At 39.3% G+C, this 22,699-nt stretch overlaps 1 protein-coding gene across 7 annotated transcripts in view; it reads right to left on the reverse strand.

Moving 5' to 3' along the window:
* cadpsa (Ca2+-dependent activator protein for secretion a) overlaps nt 1-22,699 on the reverse strand; it is a 156,404-nt gene that overhangs the window by 99,011 nt on the left and 34,694 nt on the right. For all 7 annotated transcript variants that reach the window (XM_086040117.1, XM_086040116.1, XM_086040113.1 and 4 more), the window contains exons 4-9: nt 16,985-17,065; nt 9,960-10,196; nt 8,560-8,681; nt 6,570-6,681; nt 5,275-5,414; nt 1,705-1,771 (exon numbers count right to left, since the gene is read on the reverse strand). In XM_086040117.1, coding sequence (XP_085896243.1) covers nt 1,705-1,771; nt 5,275-5,414; nt 6,570-6,681; nt 8,560-8,681; nt 9,960-10,196; nt 16,985-17,065 — 759 coding nt within the window. The remainder of the gene's footprint in view (nt 1-1,704; nt 1,772-5,274; nt 5,415-6,569; nt 6,682-8,559; nt 8,682-9,959; nt 10,197-16,984; nt 17,066-22,699) is intronic.

Raw genomic sequence — 22,699 nt, forward strand, 5'->3', positions numbered from 1 at the left:
CTCGAAAGGCTAACAGGGCGCTTCAATCAGGTTTGCTGTTGATTTTTGCTGTCGGTATTTGCTTTTTCAACCTGGGCAGGCACACCTGACACATAAATGTGACCCCCAAAACCTCACTTTCTCATAAAGTTATTAGTGCTGTCAAACGATTAAAATTCTTTAATAAATCGCAACATTTTCCATAATTAATCGCGATCATATTTTTCAACTACATTTTTTTATGAAGCTTGGAACCAATATTTACTTGAGTAAAATCTTGGAATTAATGTGGAAAAAAAATAAAAGTATATTTCGATTCAAAGACTGTTCTAATAGCTTTCTTTGATCCTTGAATATGATTCTTTTCCTGTAAAATACAACTGTTGAACGATACACCAAAGACGTACAACTAATATGGTATTTGAATTTGTCTGTGCAAAGTGTGCAAATTATTTTGGATCTCTCCAATGAGCTGTCAATCAACATTTTAAGGTAAAACTACGTAAAAGTCCGTCTTTGCGACAATGACTCTCCTCTAAGTTTGGCTGCACAGTGAGCAGAGCTCAGCTGCTACAGGAAGTAAAAAAAACGGAGTTAACTGAGTAAATTTTTTTTGTGCGTTATGAAATTTAAATTAATCTCCATAGTTAATGCTTTAATTTTGACATTTGCCGAGTTACGACTAGTGAAAGGGTTCATAGCGCTGCTGTGAGTACATCTAAATGCACCGTCACACACTATATATATATATATATATATATATATATATATATATATATATATATGTGTAGGATGTTTGAATAAAACTGCACAGTAAAAACACAGCCATGCACATTTTGTAGGGCAAGTTATATCGAAAAGCAGTGAAAAGCACATACACAATATGTTTTTTTTCCGTTGCTGCATGCACACATATTATACTTAAACACACTTGAGTGCGTAGTCGATTGACCAGTATTTGTCAGTTGCAATATATTTAGCTTGAAGCAACCAAGAGGCTTCAAGTTGGCAGTGCTCGGGCTTTTCTAGCTCCAAGTGTTAGGCCAGCTAGTGTTCATTCGACTTTGTCAATCCCCTGTCAACGTGTAGCTCTGAGACATATTCTCTCCAATGCACAAGAGACAGCCTGCCCCGCACCCCACCCCACACCCCTGCATGCTGCCCATGTCCCGATGCAGTCACCAGGAAATGGCTGCTACAAGCCTGTTCAGCCCCCAAACTCCCGACAAAAGCCTGCTTGGCTTCTCCATCATTCCTTTGACAGCCGAGGGACGACATCTTGGCTGCATTTCCCTCCTGCACCGCATTATCGACAACAACGAAAAGTGTAATGCTCAACGCAGAGGTGATGTTAAAGATTCAACCTTCTCCACTCTGTAATACCAAGCACCAAACTCATAATTTATTCACCTCAGACCTTATTCATCACACAATAAAAAATAAAAATGAAATAAAATAAGTACATTAGTAAAATAGGTGAACATATTTTCATTTAATGTAATTGTATAAAATTATGACATTCACTTTTATTATCAATGACTATCTTAATCTTACACTTATTGGAAATGCAGCAATGTAATATTAATGTAAGAGTAATAAGTTATGCTATGTTACATGATCCCAGTAAATATTTCTTTTTTTTTTTTTTTTATTATTGATTTGAGTTACAAAGAGGTCTGTACTTTGTAGGAACCAAGGCTTTGAGGGAAAAAAAAAAGTTCTTACCTGAACAAGAACAAAGAATCGTTTCTTCCATCTTTTCCATACATTTTTGCCAATGGCCCATAAGTACCTGTGTGGTCAAAAACAACAACGTATGAACATTAAATTATACAAAAAATGATGATTAATGTCATTTGCGCAACTGTTAAAATACATTTTCTAGGCAATTTTTTGTTATGTTGATGTTTTGTGACAGTCACAGAAGGAGTCCCACTAGCTTGGAGAACAAATCGACTGAAGTCTATTCTACTAGGACATCACCTGGTTGAAGTGGGATATTACAACCAGAAAATCCATAACAGGGTTTTCTTAGCAACACAAGTTTTCTGAGCTGACACAAGGGGTGGTGGTAATTGTAGTATGACAAATGTTTTTTTTTTTTTTCTGTGCTGTAAATAATAACAGTATTGATTACCTCATGTTCATCAATAAAATAAAATACAAGTAAAATGGCTTACATACAACAATAAAGTCATTTTTGTATTTGCTTCACAAACATACAGTTTAAGGTGGCATTGCGTACAGAATGGGCTGGTTAAATTTAATAAAAAAATGTTTATGCTGTGAAAAACACTAATGACAATAATGTCAATTACAAAGGTTCTAATTAATTTTAGTGCAGTTAGCCTACCATAAACTACAAACAGTTACAACGGAAAATGTTAGATCACGTGCCCGAGAGAAAAATAAAATAAAGACTTTGATTTGATCAGCACATGAGTACGGAAATGTGAAGACTGGCATATAGGTGTATTTTAACAGTAGTCGTATTCTGAAAATGTCAGAGCAATTTGAATTAGTTTTCACAAGATCACTATAATAATAATAATAATAATAATAATAATAATAATACGAAGAAGAAGAAGAAGAAGAAGAAGAAGAAGAAGAAGAAGAAGAAGAAGAAGAAGAAGATGAAGAAGAAGAAGAAGAAGAAGAATGATTTACTGAGACAGTGAAGGAGGAGTGAGCGGGAGGGATTTTTTTTTATTTTAAAAGAACATCCGAGGGTGAGGACCCCAGTTCGCTGCCGCTCACAGGCTTGCTGAGAGAAACTCTGATGAGCTTGCTTTAGTCTGCCTTTCCCCCAGGTCCTTCTCTAAGCCGTTTCTGCTTGTCGGTCTAAATAAAACAGCGTCTCCGAGGTGACTCAAAAGAGGCTCGCCTGTTTGGTGCAGCAAGTGCCTCAGTGGCAGAAGGGACATCTTTCAGAGAAGTCTGGCAGCCTTCTCTCAAAGAAAACATTGATGCAACGGAGTGTTGGACAAGGGCAAACAGAAAGGCTCCACAGTACTACAATACATCAATTATTCCAATTATTACTAATTAGAAGTTAGGAAAAGAGTTCTCATATAATCTGTGTTTTGCTGCATTTGTTTTGTTTGGATTGAAGTCTATTTCGTGTTTTGCCATCATGTCTCATCTTGTTCGTTACCAGAGCTGGGCATTCCCCCTATGTGACGGACCGGTCCGCCTATCCGCCTATGACGGACGCCCATTTTGTAGGCGATAAACGGTTAACTTAAAAACAAAATGTCGGATTAGGCATACTCGGAAGCCCATTTTTCGCCATCAATCTAATCGCCCATTTTCGTGTGGCAAAATGGCAGCCCTGAGATGGCTAAAAACGTGTGCATTTTGCTGCTTAACTCATATTCCGCAAATGCAATATTAATCTGAATGCCGTGTTTCAACTAGTGGACCTGCATAGAACATATTCTTGAAAAACATGTTTGGGTTGACTTCCGCTTTGATATTCTGTCTGACTTGTGTGTCCGTAGATTTGTTTGATTGAGGTGTAGTAACATTGGCAATCACAAAAGAAAAGAAAAACATTTCTAGCTAATACACTTCATATTACTACATGATTAATACATGTTACATTCATAGTAATTTCGTAAGAAGTAACTCAAACAGCTCCATAAATTCAGAAATGTCGGATGTCATATAAATCAGATGTCTGTCAAAAAGAAAATAAATCAAATAAATGTGATGCCTTAAATAATGGCTGTTCATTCATGCTTCAAATCTCAACAAATGTTTACTTCAATGTTTATGTCATATTCATACGGAGCACCTTAGGTGACATGGAAGAAGAAAATGTGCGTTCCCTTGCTAAATATTCATAAAAAGTTTATTGCGAGGCTTTTTATGCGTGTTAATGTCCTTCCAACAACAGTGGAGTGCATTCCCTCGTGGAAAACCGTTGATTAGTCTTAAAATAAAAGAGACATCTGCTCAGAGCAAAAGGACTCTTCTGTCGGAAAACGTTCCGTGGCTTGACGGTCCTGGTTGAATTCATTCACATGGACAGCTACTATAAATAGTTACCAGTGTTATGGGTAAACTGGATTCCACTATCAACTGTGGTCCTCGTATGGCCTTCCTGTTCATATATTGAAATTGTTCCGCTATAAGGGTCCAAGATTTCAATAAACATGTTAAACACAATGTCTGATGTCCATGCTTTTGCTGCTGTTTGTCTAGGTCAGGGCATAAATACTATTTTAGCATGTAATATAGAATTATAGTATTCACCATTTAGTGAGGTTTATACAACGCGATTGTTAAACAACACAAGACAACAGTATTCTCAATAACTGTAGTTCATACAGTTGCCAAGGTGTAGATAACATTGTTATCCACTTGGGGTCGCCATTCTCACATACATGACTGTTGACACCCGGTTCTTGCAATGCACCCATCCGTTCTCTGTACTGTACTGCCTAACGTCACCTGCACGGTCGTGAGTGTGCTGCAGCCAAGTATCCCAGCTGACTTTGGGTTGAGAGGCTGGTACAACTAATTGCAGGGCACATATCAACAAACAACCATTCACACTCACACCTACCAACAATGTTCAATTAACCTACCATAAATGTTTTTGGAAGGTGGGAGGAAACCAAAATACCCAGCAAAAACCCATGCAGGCACAGGGAGAACATGCAAACTCCACATAAGGAGGCCACAGCCTAGATTTGAACCCACAACCTATGAACTGTGAGGCGCATCATGATATAGGCACAGTGGATTGATACTGGACTCATTAGTGCATCTTACAAAGTCATTTGGTCCAGTACTGAATAAATGAATGATTTCCTCCGTACCTGTGGTATAATCGAAGGCAATGGCAGCAATGCTTCAAACATCCAGTATCTGTCATTGTTCGTACACTAAGTCTCATCTTCATATACACAAACGTTAACATACCATTATTATTGTAAGCAAATTCAGCAAAGTTCGACTGGTCATTCATGGAGAGTCAGCCTCAATGATGAAGTGGAAAAATAAAGACAGCATTTGCTCCCTCCAAAAGGGTGTAACTTCCTGGGTTTATGTCTACCAAAAGAGTTATTTCAGAAGCCACTGCAATAGGGTGGTGTACAGAAGTTCACCCAGAGGTACATTTGTGCACATAAGGATTTGCCGTTCGATCACAATAACGTTTGTAAGTATTTTACAAGCGAACGGAAACTTTTTTTCTTGACACAAAAATTGTAAGCATTTAAATAATCAAGTACAGGAGTAAGCATGACAATAGGATAAAACCACTCTGATGTCTTTAGAGATACTTACCCACAATGCTTCATGTTCTGGGGTTTATCCATTCGAATGGCCAATCTGATCTTCAGGTCACTGTCTGAGCAGGCTTTAGAAACTGACATTTTGTGCATCTCAGACTGCTTGGGACTGTTAGGAGTTGGATGGAGCACAACCTACAAGTAATACATTACATTAATAGAACAGTTGACGCTTATAGGGACTTGTGAGGAAGCCCAAAGAGGAGAGAGATGCAACAATCAATACAGGAGGTAACAAGACTGTGGACCAGGATAGTGATAGAATGGGGGGTGAGGGAAGGGCGGAGTCTATTGATGATGTGCAGGTTATGCTCTTGATATGTCAGTGGAATGATAGTGTGATACGAGGATGACACCTAGACTCTTAACCTGAAGCAAAGGTGAGACTAAGGAGTGACCTCGTGGGATGGTAAAGTTGTCAACTTTGGATACTATAGATTTGGGGCCAATTATGAGAATTTTGGTTTTGTCGCTGTTTGATTTCTCGAAAGTAGATAAGAACCAGGAGTTAATGTCTGATAAGCAGGAGGTAAGGGAAGAGGCTGAACCGTAAATGTCATTGGAAGAGAATATAAATTTATGGAAAATAGCGCCAAGGGGAGAAGGTAGCCCTGGGGCACACCTGAAGTGACTGGGGAGGGGAAAGATGAAAAGGATTTTAGCTGATGAACTGAGGGCCGTCTTTGAGGTAGGAATGGAACCAATCTGAATGAACCAGTGTGAGTGATGCCAATGCAGGATAGTCTATTGAGGAGGAAGGTGTGTATAATGGTGTCAGAGGATGCACTCTGGTCAAGGAGGATGGTATATGATATGATATGAGAGCAGTCTCAGTAATGTGGAGAGGACGAAAATTGGACAGGAAAGGCTCAAGGCTAGTATGTGATAAGTAAGAGTGGAGGTGAGTGGCAACTATTTTTTTTTTTTTCAAGAATTTTGGAGGTTTCAAAACATGATGGGTCTCTACCGGTGGAAAAACAAGAGTGTATTATGGCTGAAATGACGGGAAGGAGTGAGGGGAGACTGGATTTAATGTAGGGAGGGTATCGACCTGACAAGTGGAGGACTTTGATTTATGAATGAGATATGCAATTACAGGGAAATTGGGGAGTTCAAAAGTGGAAAAAGACCGACAAGGGGAGGGGGCCCAGGCTTGGTGAGAGGCAATGGTAGTGAAGGTGTTGGTGAATATTTTGTATTTTTTCATTTAAAAACAGCATCAATAAGTTACAGGTGTCCGCTCTGTACATGTGTGCAGGTTTAAAGTTGGTTTGTGGCTGGAGGATTTACCCTTCCAAGCTCCTTATCCTCCAGGGCCAACACTCCGGTGCTTTCGGTGAAGAGCTTCACTTTGACAGCAGGTAAGGGCTGCGTCGTTGTGAAATCCCCCTGGGTTCCCCAACTAGACACAGATGAATTAACAGGTCAGCACCGCGGTGAAGATTTGAGTGTAATGTTTGAGCTCTCTCATGCAGTTAAATAAACCATGGATTCCCGCTTTACTTTAGGTGAAGGGAATACTCTACTCTGGACCGATGGTCAGTCTGTCACAGTGAGCATTTATGTGAGCCTGCACCAGCTGCATGAAAATCACCAATGTGATCCAGGACACTATGCTTTTCAAAACTCACTAAACATTATTTAAAGTATAGAAGCTAACAGTTTAAAAACATTTTTTTGTTGCTCAAAGAAGCTGTTTCCTCAATTCTGAGTCCAACAGACTATAACAGTGTTAGTGAGTGTGTTTGTGTGCTTTAATAAATAAAATGGTTTCTTTAAAATCAAACCCGCATACACTGAATTTCTTCTGCTTTATTGTCTACAAAAGATCCAATGATTTATATCACATCAGTTGTGCCACACCCACGATTAATAATGCTTTCGTTCCAAAGCCAAGATAGTAATCAAGTCAGTAAACCCAATTGAAAGTGAAGTTTGGGCAAATGTAACTAAATATACAGTATATTAAACTTACAGTAAAAAATAAAACATAACTTCATTCTACCTTACTAGATAAAAAGAGCTTGTCAGAGCACGGTCATGCTAGTTTTCAAATCCACTATAATGTGTAACTGGATGGGTGAGTGGCTCAGTTACTCAAATAAATTGCATTTAGTACATGGCACTGGAATGGTTTTACTGGTTTTGTAGGCGATCAACTAAGGTTGGACCTTGAAAATATGGTTTGTAAAAATAGATGTATAAAAAAAATCTCAGTTGTGTCTAATTAGTCACCATAAGATGGCAGTACTACACCAATGTTACCATTTCATTTCTAAACCTTTTACTGTCATTAGGGTCAGTGTAATCTTGCGCCTATCACAGTTGATTTTGGACAAGAGGTGCATTACTCCAACAACAACCACTTACGTTCAGCTTCCCACTTACTAACCCTGTATAAACATGTTTATGGAATGTGGCAGGAAGGCTGAGAAAAATCCACGTAAACACAGGGAGAACAAGGCCCGAGCCGAGATTCAACCCAGAAACTCTCGGTTCATGTGAAGCAGACATGCCAACCACAACACCAATGTAGTGTTGTCACACAGTACCTCTGCGATACTATTTTAACACGTGGGATACATAACTGTTTTTTTATTTAAGTTATTTGAAGTCCAATGGACTGCATGACGGAGACACAAAGAAATTGACATCGACTAAATCTACATTCTGTTAGTTCATGTTTTGAGGCTTACATGGTAAACAAACTATTTAATTTCTTCATTTTCGACACTGTTTGTCCTAATTAAGGTCGCAGGGTGGCTTATCCCAGCTGACTTCAGGTGATAGGTGGGGTACTCTATATCACAGACAATCACAGGGCACTTATAGACAGAGAAGAGTTCACACCTATGGGTCCTCCAATTAACCTAAAAATCACATTTTCGGAATGAGGTAGGAAGAATTTCTCTCTTTGGGGTTACTAAATATAGACATACAGAATACTTTACTAAGCCACATTGACTTTTAAAGAATGACGTTGACTACTCGTTTATTATGTATTTTTGGCTTGAAGAGGAGGGAGCGACAAATGAGTGTGTTGAATTACATTCGTTCGACATCTTGATTTATTTAAATTGTCTTTTTCCAGCATGCAGAATCGCTGCTGTGGTGTTTCCAGAACATGCATAAATCTGGTGTATGAGCTCTGCATTGTATGTGAATACACTTTTAAATCAAGTACACACTTGACAATGACAAATGTATGTTTAATGACTTGAGCTACACTTGAGTGTGTGATATCTGCGTGTGCGGTAGGTTTTGTGTAAGGGAAACTTACGTGGGTTTGGATGCCTCAGCCTGGTCTGTCTGCAGTTTGTGGCCACCCTCTACCTCCATGGTGCAGTACACGATTCTGTTTGGAGCCAAAGACTTAAGACCCTGTACCTCCATGATGACCACCTGCAACACACACAATCACAATCACGGGTTAACACTATATAAGAGGACGTAAGGGCCAAATGAAACGGTTCAATATAGTTTAAACCTAAATTATGCGACAACAATTCTTGCATTTTATCTTCCCTGAGGCATTGCATTTTTCTACAAACACACAGTAACTGCATGGTTATGATAAACAGGTGCTTTGGTATTATAAATTAAATCAAAGGTATCAAACTCCGGTCCTTGAGGGCCACTATTCTGCATGTTTTAGATGTTTCCTTCAGGGTTGTTATCAGGCTCCTGCAAAGCTTGCTGATGAGCTGAACATTTGAATCAGGTGGGCTGTTTGAGGGAAACATCTAAACCATGCAGTATAGTGGCCCTCGAGGACTGGAGTTTGGCACCTGTGAATTAAATGGTATAGAAATTCAATTATGACTTTTTGGGCAAAAATGATAACAATTCTTAATATCAAAGTAGAAAGCTGTGCAAGTCAAGTCAAATGTATTTGTATCACCCTTAATAATAGTCTCAAAGGGTTTCACAAATCCACAGTTGACAAAGATTAGTGACATCCCCTGTTCAATTTTGTGGATGTTGCAAATATACTGTAAGTATTACAAGTTTGATTTGACAACTAATTCATGTAAGCCAACCTAACATTCATGGTTATCATAGTTTCAAAAGTCTATGAGGGTTTTTGAAAATTGTACACTAACATTGATATTGTACCCATTAATTGTTACATGAACTACAAAAATCTAAAGAGTGCAAAGGATTCAATTAAAAACAACAAAAACAGCTGGAAAACACCAGACAAATGCCGTATGTAATTATCCCAGGGTTGTGGCCTGGTAATTACCTACAGGGAACAAATTAAAATTACAGGGAATGTTCTGTTAGTATCCGCCCATCTCTTCGGGAAAATAAAACACAAATGAAGCAGGATTCTGTTCCTAAGATATTCGGAGGGCAGAAGTTGTCCGATATGAAAAACGCTAATATAACCATAACACTACCACTACTGCTACTCCTCCCTCATTCCAAATTCATGTGAGTTTGGTTTATTAAATTGTCCATAGGTGTGAACAGTCCAGGCCAGTCTTGCCTAACTGGGATTATTTCTAGTTAGCCTCAAGCCTGATGAGGACAAGCAGTATCGAAAATAGATGGATGGATAATACTTTAATTGTTGTTGTCAAAACAAAAATAAATGAGCTGGATTTAGGCTAAACGTTGGCTTTTATTTACAAAAAAAAAAAAACCACTCTCCTTCATTCATCACTGTTCACCAACCTCCAAGGTAAATGATAGCACCACGTCTGATTTGGAAAGGGTGTTCTCATCCTCCTGTCCCATGTCCATGATTGATGTGTTGTGACCTCGTTTCAGTTTCTGAAGCTTAAATTCTCCACCTTTAGACACCGGCATGCTCTCCAGGTTGGCCATCAGCAGGTTGACTGATGACCGCAGCTCTTCGATGAACATGGCTTCCATCTCCCTTGAGGCAAACCGAGGGAATTTTCCACCGAGCTAATTGAACCAGGGAGATAACATAGTGATTACCTGTTCACAATAACGTAATTAGAATCAATTTAAGTTTCTAACCAATCAACTATAATCAGCCAGCCCACCAAAGCAAGTAATGAATTCATTTACATTTACTGTTCTTGCTATTCACAGGGATTCCACTAGATGTCGGATTCGATAGTCAATTAACATCTGCTGTTCTCTGTTCTATCCACTCTTCTACAAACTTTGATCCCCCCATGCATTAATGTGGCAGCAGGTGTATTGTTGTCCACAGAGCAAAAGCACATTTGGAAACACTTTGTCCATTTTGAGATGAATACATGATCATCTAGAAATAATTGATGCATTTTTCACAATGGGATCCCAGAAGGAGAAAATACAAGTAGAGGACTTGAAGCTACCTCGGTGGAAATTAAATTTGACATTATCATCACGGAAATCACCAAAATACAGTGTCCTCCATAATTATTAGCACCACTGATAAAGCCTTAAAACATTTTTATTTTATTGCAGAAACATAACCTGGAGTGCGCTAAAGAGGAGAGTGCAGAGGAGAGGCCCCAGGTAGAGGAGAGGATTAGGTGCTGTTTTGTTGGCAAAAGGGGGTTGTACATAGTATAAAAGGCGCTGCGCAGGGTATGTCATTATTTTGATACTTCATCTTTTTTTTTTATTAATACGTGTATCACAGCCTTTTATTTTATTTTTTTTATTTATTGTATTGTTTGTAAAGTGCATTGTTACAGCTCTAGCTGTTACGAAACGCCTTATATAAATAAAATTGTATTGTATTGGGGTGGCACGGTGGTCGACTGGTTAGCACGTCCGCGTCACAGTTCAGAGGTCGTGGGTTCGATCCCGGCTCCGGCCTCCCTGTGTGGAGTTTGCATGTTCTCTCCGTGCCTGCGTGGCTTTTCTCCGGGTACTCCGGTTTCCTCCCACATTCCAAAAACATGCACGGCAGGTTAATTGATCACTCTAAATTGCCCCTAGGTGTGATTGTGAGTGCGGATGTTTGTTTCTGTGTGCCCTGCGATTGGCTGGCAACTAATTCAGGGTGTCCCCCGCCTACTGCCCGAAGACAGCTGGGATAGGCTCCAGCATGCTCCGCGACCCTTGTGAGGATAAGCGGTATCGATAATGGATGGATGGATGTTTATACACACTGCCTAATAGAATGAAGGAAAATGAATTTGGCATGTTGCTTTAACATTAGCTGTGCTAATTGTGGCACACATTATTTAATGTAAACAATTATTTCTTAATGTGGGATTTTTTTCCCACTCAATAAAACCACTTGAATTCAAGCGTGGATTTTTCTTTTTTTTTTAATTTTGGTCCTATATTATTTAGGAAAAAAACTGAATTTATTATAAGCTAAAGAATTGGGATTGGGCCCTAGAGTGTGCTTTAAACTGTTTAATAACACCCAAGTTGGAGTTTACTGTAGAACTAAACACACAACAAAAATAATATCACACATTGTATATTTAAATCCATAATTATTGCTTTGGCTGTGTACTTTGGATACTATTTAAAACACTGCATCCACTGCCCTGGGATGTCACTCAAATTTTAAAAAAATCAATTTGCCGCTCTGTTAAAATGATTAATACCCCTGTTCTAAGACCACCCCATTTTCTAGTCAATACTGTGAGATCAAGTAAAATCCTTATATGGGATGGAAAAATGTACTTTTTCAAGTGTGAAATCAAACAAACAGGTAAAGCCTTTGTCACAGCGAGTCAATCTGCACTTCCGTCCAGGGATGTGCGGTCAAGGCAGGCATGGAAGGCAGAGTCTCCCTTTGCCCACACCTGCATGTGAAGAGTAAAAAAACCAAAACAAAACAAAAAAAACTAATAATGATTACATTAGATTATTTTCCATTTTAGTTATCTGGTCGGTGCTTTATGTTGATTTTCTTGTTCAATCCAATAAAGTAAATGATTTCATCATTAAAATGAATAAATTAGGTGAAGTCGTGTATTTCCTGTTCAAAAACATGGGCGAGAAGGGAACAGACGCATTGCACTTGCACAGTGCCTCCAGCGACCACGCACACATTAATTGCTAACGCAGGTAGTTGGCGCGTGCCCTTACACAAGAACCTTTGCTGTTTGTCTTTCTATCGCCATTATACAAATTTTATCACAGATGTATTGCACATGCTGACGTTCAACAGTCGAATATATTTCCTGACTGTGTGTGACATATTTTGTCTTTCTGATCGTCCAGAAAAGCTACTGAAAGTGCATGGTGGCCAATAAAGTACAGAGCTGTTTCCGACCGGTGGCAGTGCTGAAAAAAAAGTACTTGGCCTTATATTTCATATTATTTTCATTTTCTTGCTATCACATTGTTGAACAGCGTGGAATGTATTGAAGCATAATTAAAAGCTTTGAAAACAAATGTTTCAATAGGTCAATCGTTGAAATACAGGCTATATCTTCCATTTGGGTTCATATTTTTATGTCAGACTCCAGAGGAGTCAGTGCCTCACCTAGGGCTGGGCCGATAATTCGATATCGATATGTATCGCGATTGGCACGTGATCGATACCAATAGAAAATGCCTTCGATAAAACGTTCAATAAAAAAAAGAAAAACAAACCCGAGCGCAGCATGGTGCGTGATCTAGGCAGCGCGCTTCCGCCTCCAAACATGAAGAAGAAGCATTTAAACCAACAAGAAGAAGCTGTTAACTCAACGGAGCATGCTCGCGGGCCCGGCGGCCATGCGGTACGCCCGTGGGCCCGGCGGCCGTGCGCTACGCTCGCGTCCAGCGAGCGAGCGAGCGCCGTAACTTTGCTCAAATAAATGACCACTCGACTCAGTACAACTCTTACAATTAAATTATACTATGCATGATAACCCTATTAAAAACCCATAGATGGAGCCATGGTGTACAAGCAGAGGAGTTCTTGTCTTTGACATGCTAGCAGTATTTAGCCTTATCCGACACCGGCATCGCACTCAAGGTAAAATCAAGCAAATAAAATACGAATGGACTATGGCAATAATGAGTCCGCTAAATAGATAAAGTAGTCCTAAGACGGTTGGTCAACGATTGATGAATGCACTGCAAGAGAGTATTTGTTCACTTACATTGGATGAACATTGAACTTATGTCCATTTTTGCCCCAATTTTTAAATTTTTATGTGAAGGGAGTTTCTGCAGTACAGATATCCTATGCGAACCTATAGCGAGAAGAAGTCACGTGAGAATGTCACGAGAATGTATGGTGGCTTTGGGAATCGGAATGTGGTTATTGTTTATTGAGAGGAAGAACATGTACACGTTTTATTAATAGATATTTCGCATACATACAACTTTGCAGCCCGATCGCATCTTTTTCCCCCCTTTCCGCGATCACATTTGTTACCGTTCGCGACAACGGGCAGGAAATGTCGTCGGACATATGCGGAAGTGACTTCACCAATGTGGCAATAATGCACTTTATTTTAGTTATTTTTTATTTATTTGTTTATTTTTAGTAACTCAGAACATACCAACACAAGAACCATGGTTTGAAAAACATAACGGAAAAGAAATAAATTACAGAAATATGCGATGACAGCGTGACATCATCAGCAGGCGCTGCCACGTAACCAATGGGCGGCGAGAGTAGCAGATTTAAACCTTGGCGCCAACGCTTACTTGAATCAAAAGAAAAAAACGGTCTAGGTTCAAACGGATACTTTGCTTCGTGTCGTCTCGTTTTTTTTATAAGCATTAAAATAAGACCATGGCTTTTGCCATTTATTACCGGTATTTTAAAGATAGGGCTGTGGAGGTTGGCAAGATTTCTTGTATGACTTCGGAGGATCAACAAAATTACCCAAAACAAATCACGGAGTGCCCTTTGGACAACAAAGTTGGATGGATTCAAAACTTGATGCTATACTTGGTGAATGCATTGTATGAGGATTGTAAACGACCCACAATGATTTCTGATACTATGTAGTGTACACTACCTCCATTTTATACCATTTTATCCAGTTCCCCTGTAGCATGTATTGCTTATTGCTCTAAAGTTAAATTCAGAGCGGCATAGAAAAAACCCTTCATGTCTTGTTAATTGTGAGTGGTTTACCGAAAAATAACATTTGAGAAATGTTTTATTTCACGTGTTTTTTCTCACTCACAGCACATACTCAGGTGAAGTTCCCTGATCCACAATCCAAGATGTGAGGAAGATAATTAGAGGAAAAAATGTAATATTAGTTATGTGAAACAAATAAATGGGGAAAATGGAAACAATTGAAATCCTGGACTACCTTTCTCAACAAAGAAATATTTGATATCGTGACTTTTTTCTTTTCATTTTACTTTTATTATATATTTGGAAATGCACAGTAAGCTATCTTAAAATGTGCTGTACAAGTATAATGGTGCATCAATGAGTGTCCTTTTGTTATACTTAAAGTATAAACCTGTAAACTAAAGTGTTAACTAGATATATATAATTTGTATACTAGTAATATATAAATGAGTGCACTTGCAGTACACTTCAAGTATAAACCTGTAAACTAAACTGTGGACTAGAAGTATATGACTTGTATATTAGTAGTATATAAATGAGTGTACTTATAGTACACTTCAAGTATAAACCGGTAAACTAAATTGTGGACTATAAGTATATGACTTGTATACTAGTAGTATATAAATGAGTGTACTTGTAGTACACTTGGTGAGTATACTTATAGTATACTTTTATAAACTTAATTTGTTTCATGGCACATCCTCGGCTAAGTTGTATACCGGTACATTGAAATGGGGGTACTTGTGTTTAGGCTAAATGTAATGGCTGCATGGTGATGAAATACTGCCTCTGTGCAATAGAATCATATTGGGCGCTTGTTTTATAGGGGGTACCCTGCTAAAATGAAAACGAACATCGACCAGCAAGGATTATTTGCTAGCATAAGATGGGCAATGCTGGTTTGTGCAGGTTTGATGCTGGTGTTACTGGTCGACCAGCATGGTAGTGATGGTTACCAATATGAGATGTTGGTAAACCAGCATGGGATTCCAGTGAACCAGCATGAGAATGCTGTTGGAGCATCATGGGATGTGGAACAGTACAAGATACTGGTAAAACTGATTTACCAGCACAGTTGTTCCTGTGTTGCTGAATTGGTCTGTGTATGCTATTTTTGGTGTGTCCGGTCAGGGGCTATTAAACAATAAATGTACTGGGCCGGCGCCCCTTAAAATTAAGTTAATGGCATGAGCATCTAGGGTACTTCAGCTATTAACTCGATTTTTAATGTTAATTCCATCATTATTTTATTTATTTATCAATTATAAAGTATGACCATGGTTCAAATTGAGTAATTTAATAGTAACAAATAGCAATTAATAACAGTCTATTTAGCCTTCACTCAAGAGGACTATTGATTGTGTAGAGCAGGGGTGCTCACACTTTTTCAGCCTGAGAGCTACTTATGACATGACTGAGTCAAAATGATCTACTAAAAATGCAAAACACGTTATGTATAAATATATTGCGAATTATTTTTATATATACCGTATATGATGGTGTACCTTCCATGACTGCATCAACCTATATAGCACAATACAACAAAAAAAAGCGTTTTGTAATTACCATACTCTGATGACTTGCACTGAATGGAATCAGCCAGGGACGCATAGTCCGGACAGTAGCTGCTGATAGCCAGCCTCAAGCAGATTTGCAGCAACAACAATCCGCCCATACGCGCCGAATGGAGCGTATAAAACAAGTCAACGTTTTTGCATACTATGCTAATGCTATCAATATTGCTGTCTTGGTAAAGTTTAAGAAATGTTTAAAAAAAAGCCGCCGAGTGAACAGGACGCTGTGTGGCTCTGTGTGACGTACTATGCCAGACGCTGACTGGCTGCCGCGAGGCGGAATGGTAAAATAGATGACTTGTTTATACGCGCTGACTGGAGCGAATGGGCGGATTTCCAGTGCTTCGCTCCGTGTCACACCGCTTCAAACGCATCATTCGCATCACCCCGCACGAAACCGCGCCCGCCTGCGCGAACTACATTGACTCCAATTGAAACGCACCGGCAGAAACGCTCCCAACGCAGTTGGTGTGAACGGTAGTGAGGACGGATGATGGTGATCTACCCACAATGCCTTTGCGATCGACCGGTCGATCGCGATCGAAGTAATGGGCGCCCCTGGTGTAGAGTTTGGATGTGTTAAGGCATAGATGGGATGGAGGAGGCAGTCTCAGAAAAGGCAAAAAGGGCTTAGCTATTTATGTTTCCATTTCCAATACTGTATATTCTACATTTTGTTTCTATTGAACCTTTATTTATCCAGGTAAAGGCTTTGCATGAGAACAAATTGGCATTCGCATTATAGTGATCTTATCTTTAATTGTCCATTTTTAAAGTTTTAACTAGTTCAAAAATGATTTTATGATTAATCTTACCTCACTGTCTGACTGCTATCAATAGAGAATGTTGTTCAACACTGGTTAGAACCATAACAGTAAGGGAATCTGGTATCTGTTGACACGAGCAAGACCAGCAGGCTTTTCACTGGCAACCAGTATAAACCAGCCTAATTTTGATGGTCTTGCTGGTGTCACCAGCTAGCAGCATGTTCCCTGCTAACACAGAAACATTTGTAGGGATATTTACTTGAAAAAAAACTCAGTTACGTTTTTTTTCAAGTAAATATCCCTACAAATGAAAAAAAAAAAGTTTTTTTTTCACTCAAAAATTCTAAGTAAATTTTACAAGGAGAGTTTTTCAGTCAAATCCATTCATTCTTAATTGCTTACACGGGTGATCTGATCTGCCATTTGCAATCGTCCATCCAGCTCTCTTCTGATCTGTGCTGCCTGCTCATCTGGGTTGTCCAGCTGGGGGGAAAAAAGTGTTGCAATTAAATATCAGAACAAAACAGTTGCTTCACATATTAGCTAGATCAGGTCAGTGAGTGTCATAGTAATGGTGAACCCACACACTGTGGACCTAACATAAGGGCCAAGATCTCAAAGCATGAATTGCTTTGAAAGCCCTTCAGGAAAACAATATATAGCTTGCGTATCACACGCTAATATGCACTACTGCCACAATGTTTTATCTCATGCACTCCCTTGAGGGCACTCTCACCTCCTGAGGCTTGGGAATCCCTCATTTGTAATTGTCATTGTTAGAGGCAGCCTAATACAAAACTGATACAACTTTGTACATATACATTTTGACGTACTCTACATGTCAGACAAAACTGCATTTACTTGAATTAGGGAAGGACTGATGCATTATCCAGGTTACTTTAAAAAGCATGTGTTTAACCATTAATATCATGAACGTAATATGCACTACGCCACACCACAAAGTACTTCACAATAGTATTGCATATAGCACAATTTGAAATTTGATGCAGCTTCCTTCACACACAAACTACCCATCATATCATCATTTGTCATCAGCATTCTTTATTAATCATCTAAAAGCTGCATACCTCACCCACACCTGTTTACATTGCCTCTCATTTATTTAAATGACCATCTCTATGGATGGATTAACAGTGAAAAATTCACTGACTATAAAAGACAAACAATCAGTCTTTATTCAAATGTGTTATGTCAGCATGGGAGAGGTACGGAAACAGGAAAGAGTGGTTGCCTCTGTGTACAGTATCCATAGCAACCTCAGATAAAAGCCACCGGGTGTGTCTGTGTATGCAAATGTGTGTTTCAGTGTATCATTAGCATCACCACAACAAAATAAATCTTTCACAATTTGTCACACACAAAAGTTGGCGAATGAAGGCTAGGCAAGGCATGGCAAGGCAAATGTATTTGTATACAATTCAAAGTGTTTTACATAGAATATTAAAAGCATTACAAAAAGAAAAACAAAATATTAAGACCTTACAAAAATCACAACAAAATCATCTAAAACAATTATATTAAAATTATTAAAACAAAGCATCATCCTAGATAAATTCAAAGATAGTGTGCAAATTGGGATTAAACCAAGAGAATAAAGGATCAATTCATTCAGCCCTGATTTAAATGAACTGACAGTTTGAGCAGACCTCAAGTAGTCAGGGAATTTGTTCTGGTGAGGAGCATAGTCACTAAAGGTGAGGAGTATAGTAACTAAATGCTGCTTCACTTTGTTTGGTTCTGGTTCTGCGATCACACAAGAGGACTGTCCCAGACGACCTGAGGGGTCTGGATGCTTCGTAGGCTACTATACATCTTGCGTGTATTTTGTTCCAAGACCATTTAGAGATTTATAGACCAGCAGCAAGACTTTAAACTCAATTTTTTGACTCACTGGAAGCCAGTATAGGGATTTGAGGACAGGTGTGATGTGGTCCAGTTTCCTGGTGTTTGTAAGGACTCTGGTGGCAGCATTTTGGATCAGCTGAAGCTGCCTGATTGTTTTTTTATGAAGACCTGTAGAGATACTGACTATGTTTACATACAGTCAATATTCGGGCTAAGGTCAAAATTCCGATGTCTGAGTCATTCAGAATAACCCGTTTACATGGCTTGAGCGGAGAGTTACCACCCACATTTAAATAACTCGACTGAAACGGCGACGCACGGACGGCATGACGTAATTTACGTCATCTCCGCTTGTTACATGTTTCCGTCAATAAAACACATTATATTCATGTCACTCACCGCACAAATGAAGCAGACGATTTCCTCCTCGCTTTAAAAGTGTGGTGTCGCACCTACTCTAGCTTTCGCCATGTTTTGCTGATCACTAAATGTGTAATTCCGGTGGGTTGCGCAACAGTGCACCTACAAGCACTTCCTGTACTACAAAGACCAAGATTCCTTGCAGTTGAGCATGCGCAGAGTGTCCATGGATTCAGAATACATTATTCCGGTGACCATATACATGCACGCATATTCGGGTACCTAGGCATGATATTCAAAATTTAAAAAATACGAATAAGGGCACATTCGTGTTACTGCACGCGTTTACATGGCTTTTAAAATCTGACTACTGCCAAAATTCAGTTTTAAAAGGTTTATTGGCTGCATGTAAACGCAGTCACTATTACAGTAATCCAGCCTACTGAAAATAAAAGCATGCAAGCAAGTTTTTCTGTGTCTAGCTGAGACATCCATCCATCCATTATTTATACCGCTTATCCTCACAAGGGTCGCGGGGCGTGCTGGAGCCTATCCCAGCTGTCTTTGGGCAGTAGGCGGGGGACACCCTGAATTGGTTGCCAGCCAATTGCAGGGCACACAAAGACAAACACCCGCACTCACAATCACACCTATGGGGCAATTTAGAGTGTCCAATCAACTTACCATGCATGTTTTGGGAATGTGGGAGGAAACCGGAGTACCCGGAGAAAACCCACGCAGGCACGGGGAGAACATGCAAACTCCACACAGGGAGGCTGAACTGTGAGGCGGACGTGCTAACCAAAACCACCGTGCCGCCCTAGCTGAGACAGAAATCTCTTAATTCGAGTTATGTTTTTCAGGTGGAAAGATGCACATTTAGTAACGGCTTTTGAAGTGGTTGTTAAAATTCAGGTCAGAGTTAATAATTACACCAAGTTTTCTGGCCTGATTTGTAGCTTTCAATGACATAGACTTAAGGTGACCGCTGATCTTGGACTTTTCATTTTTGGGGCGAAAATCAATCACTTCTGTCTTTTTTGGATTGAGCTGGACAAAATTCGGGTTCATCCATTCATTAATTTGATGAATACTCTTACTTCATGAAAGTAAGGTACTATAGTCACATGATGGCGCTGAAATGTAAAGTTGTGCGTGCATAAGTATGATAATGCATGCAAGGGGCATCATGTAGATAATAAATAGAAGTGGTCCAAGAATGGACCCTAGCGAAACCCCACGTGTGTTTTTTGATCGCACGGACTCATGACTACCAATTGAGTAGTCCCTATCTTGCAAATTTAATACAGTGCCAGTAAGTCCCACCCACTGTACTAGTCTGTCGAACAGTATATTAAGATCAACTGTGTCAAATGCAGCACTGAGATCTAGCAATACCAAGACTTTTTGAAGGCATTAATCCGATATTTCCGGAGAGGGAGCCATTTACCTTTTTGTCTACCGGTAATGTGAAATATTTTATGTGTGAAAAAGGCTGGAAAGTCATTGGATAAGTTGTTGGACAGCAGTGCAGAAGTGACTAATGCTGTGGGGTTTGTCAGTCTGTCTACAACAGTAAACAATGTACGGGCATTACTGTTTCTATTGATAACCTCTGAGAAGAATGATTGTCTTGCATTTTTCAATTCCTGGTTGTAGATGTCAAGAATGTCTTTTTATATGTCTTAACTAATGAACCTAGAGTTTGGTTTTGCACCACGTGCACTCTCCTTGTCTACATAACCTTTCTTGAGCTTTAACCATCAAAGCATTTTTCCATGGTGACTTAAAACAAGTGATGCAAAGAAACAAAAACAGACACACGGGGTTTAACCAGCTTAGTATTTGGTACCAACAGTCATCAAGGATGAACATGTTGGTGTTTTAGCACTGTCATTTATCATGGTCATAATCAGCAATATCCTGACCCTAAAAAAAAAAAAAAAAAAAAAAATCAATGTCTTCTACCACAGTTAACTCAGAAACAAACACACACAGTGAGTTTGACTTGCCCGGCACTAGTTCCCCCAGGGTTTTTCAAATGTGTGCCTTGTTTTTGCTGTGTCTCTAAATCCGTATCTAATGGGAAGAAGCTCTGCTGCTCACTTAATCAGAAGTATCATACTCTGGGATTGTTGTTTTTGGTTATAGTGTAAGCGTTTTCTTTTTCTCAAACAATTTATTTACACTTTAGCTGACATGGCTCTTGTAGGATCCTCTTGGACGCGGTCATTTGTGAAGCGGCTCGGCTCACGCTGAAAATAACATTTTGTCACATCAAGATTCAAACAATGTTTATAAAACTATTGTACAGTTTTGAGAGTAACTTTTTGCACATTTACAACAATATATGTAAACTTAAAGCTTTATTCAAATAGTTAAATTCAAATATCAAATGTTACACCTAAATGTTAAAAACCCTGTGAAGTAAATTGTGAGATTTGTTTTGAAAACCTTTGACATGTTTACGATAATTACTGAAAACAATTGCACAGACTAATAACTCTATAGTACTCATCTGTGAAGATATAGCGTGAACCTGTTTTTTAGTATTTCACTTTTTTGGGGCTTGGCTAAAAGGGTGACCAGTGACGCACCTCAACACCTGGCATGAGTTGCCGCTCGCCCACTATATAAAAACTTGAGCTGCACAGTGATGTAGCTGGGTGATATAGTTGGGTGACCATACTTTCCAGACTATAAGCCGCTACGTTTTGCCCCTGCGGCTTTTAATGTGACGCGGTTTATGAATTTTTACTGATGTGTGTCAAGCCGCCAATGGATTTACCTATAGGCTCGTCACATATCACCAATGAAATTACCGAACACATGACAGTGAACCAATCAAACTGAATCTTCATATCAGCCATTTGCGGTTAGAGTCGCAGACGTAAGGGAAGGGTGGGCTGTCTGACTGTCTGTAGTGTCAATAGGAATTATCCCGAGAGGACAGCAACTCTGGCCAATTCCAACTCCAACATGTCCGTGATAAGCCTCATGTGACAAAAGAGTGACTGAAAAAGTTTCTGGGATGCTCCTGTGTAACGAGCTGCGTTCATCTACTGGTATTCGCAATAGGACTACGAAAGCCATCATTTTGACTGTTTTCAAACTTTGATGTGTTATTATTCTGTGTATATAGATTAGCAATGCTCATGACTTCTTGACGTTTCTTAATTCTGCATATATTTCATTCCCATGGTGCAATTTTATGGTATTAATCTAAAAATTGTTCCGAGTTATTGTTCATTAACTACGGTGTGCCCGTCAATTTGGCAGCTCTACTTAACCTTACGCACATCGCGCTTGGACAGCGCTGCCAGGATTCCATGGCAACCAGTGGCTGCATTGAGAAACGCTGCTGGCCACCATGATCTATAAAAAATCTGGCAGAGCAGAGGAGGCATTACATATGGTTCAAAAATCAAATTATTGAGGAGCCAGAGGATGAATTGCTTAGTTGACACACAGCGAGTCTGAGTAAAAAAGTCCCTGAGCCCTGGCCAAGAGGACCCGTGTCACGTTTGGTAAAATAGGCTGCTAGATGTGATAATCATGACACTGTATCGTTGTTTCGACTGTCTGTACATGCCAGAAAGTTGAAATCAATAAAATAATGATCTTATTTGGTGCTTGTTGACCTAATTTCCCCATGGAAAAAAAGAGTTCGGGGTGGGGTCGAAACAGAGTATTTTTGTGTGCCAAACTTCTGATTTACTTCGTCTTCTTAACACAATGACTACGAAACCCGTCATTTTGACTGTTTCCAAATTTTAAGGTGTTATTACACTGCGTATATATTTGATATAAGATGCTCCTGGCCTCTTTACTTTTCCCTATTCTGTATATTGTCGCTATCCTGTGAAAAACACGTATGTCCATTTTTTTCAT

Source organism: Filicampus tigris, chromosome 9, assembly GCF_054856515.1.
Source record: "Filicampus tigris isolate MCC_2025a chromosome 9, RoL_Ftig_1.0, whole genome shotgun sequence".
NCBI lineage: Eukaryota > Metazoa > Chordata > Actinopteri > Syngnathiformes > Syngnathidae > Filicampus > Filicampus tigris.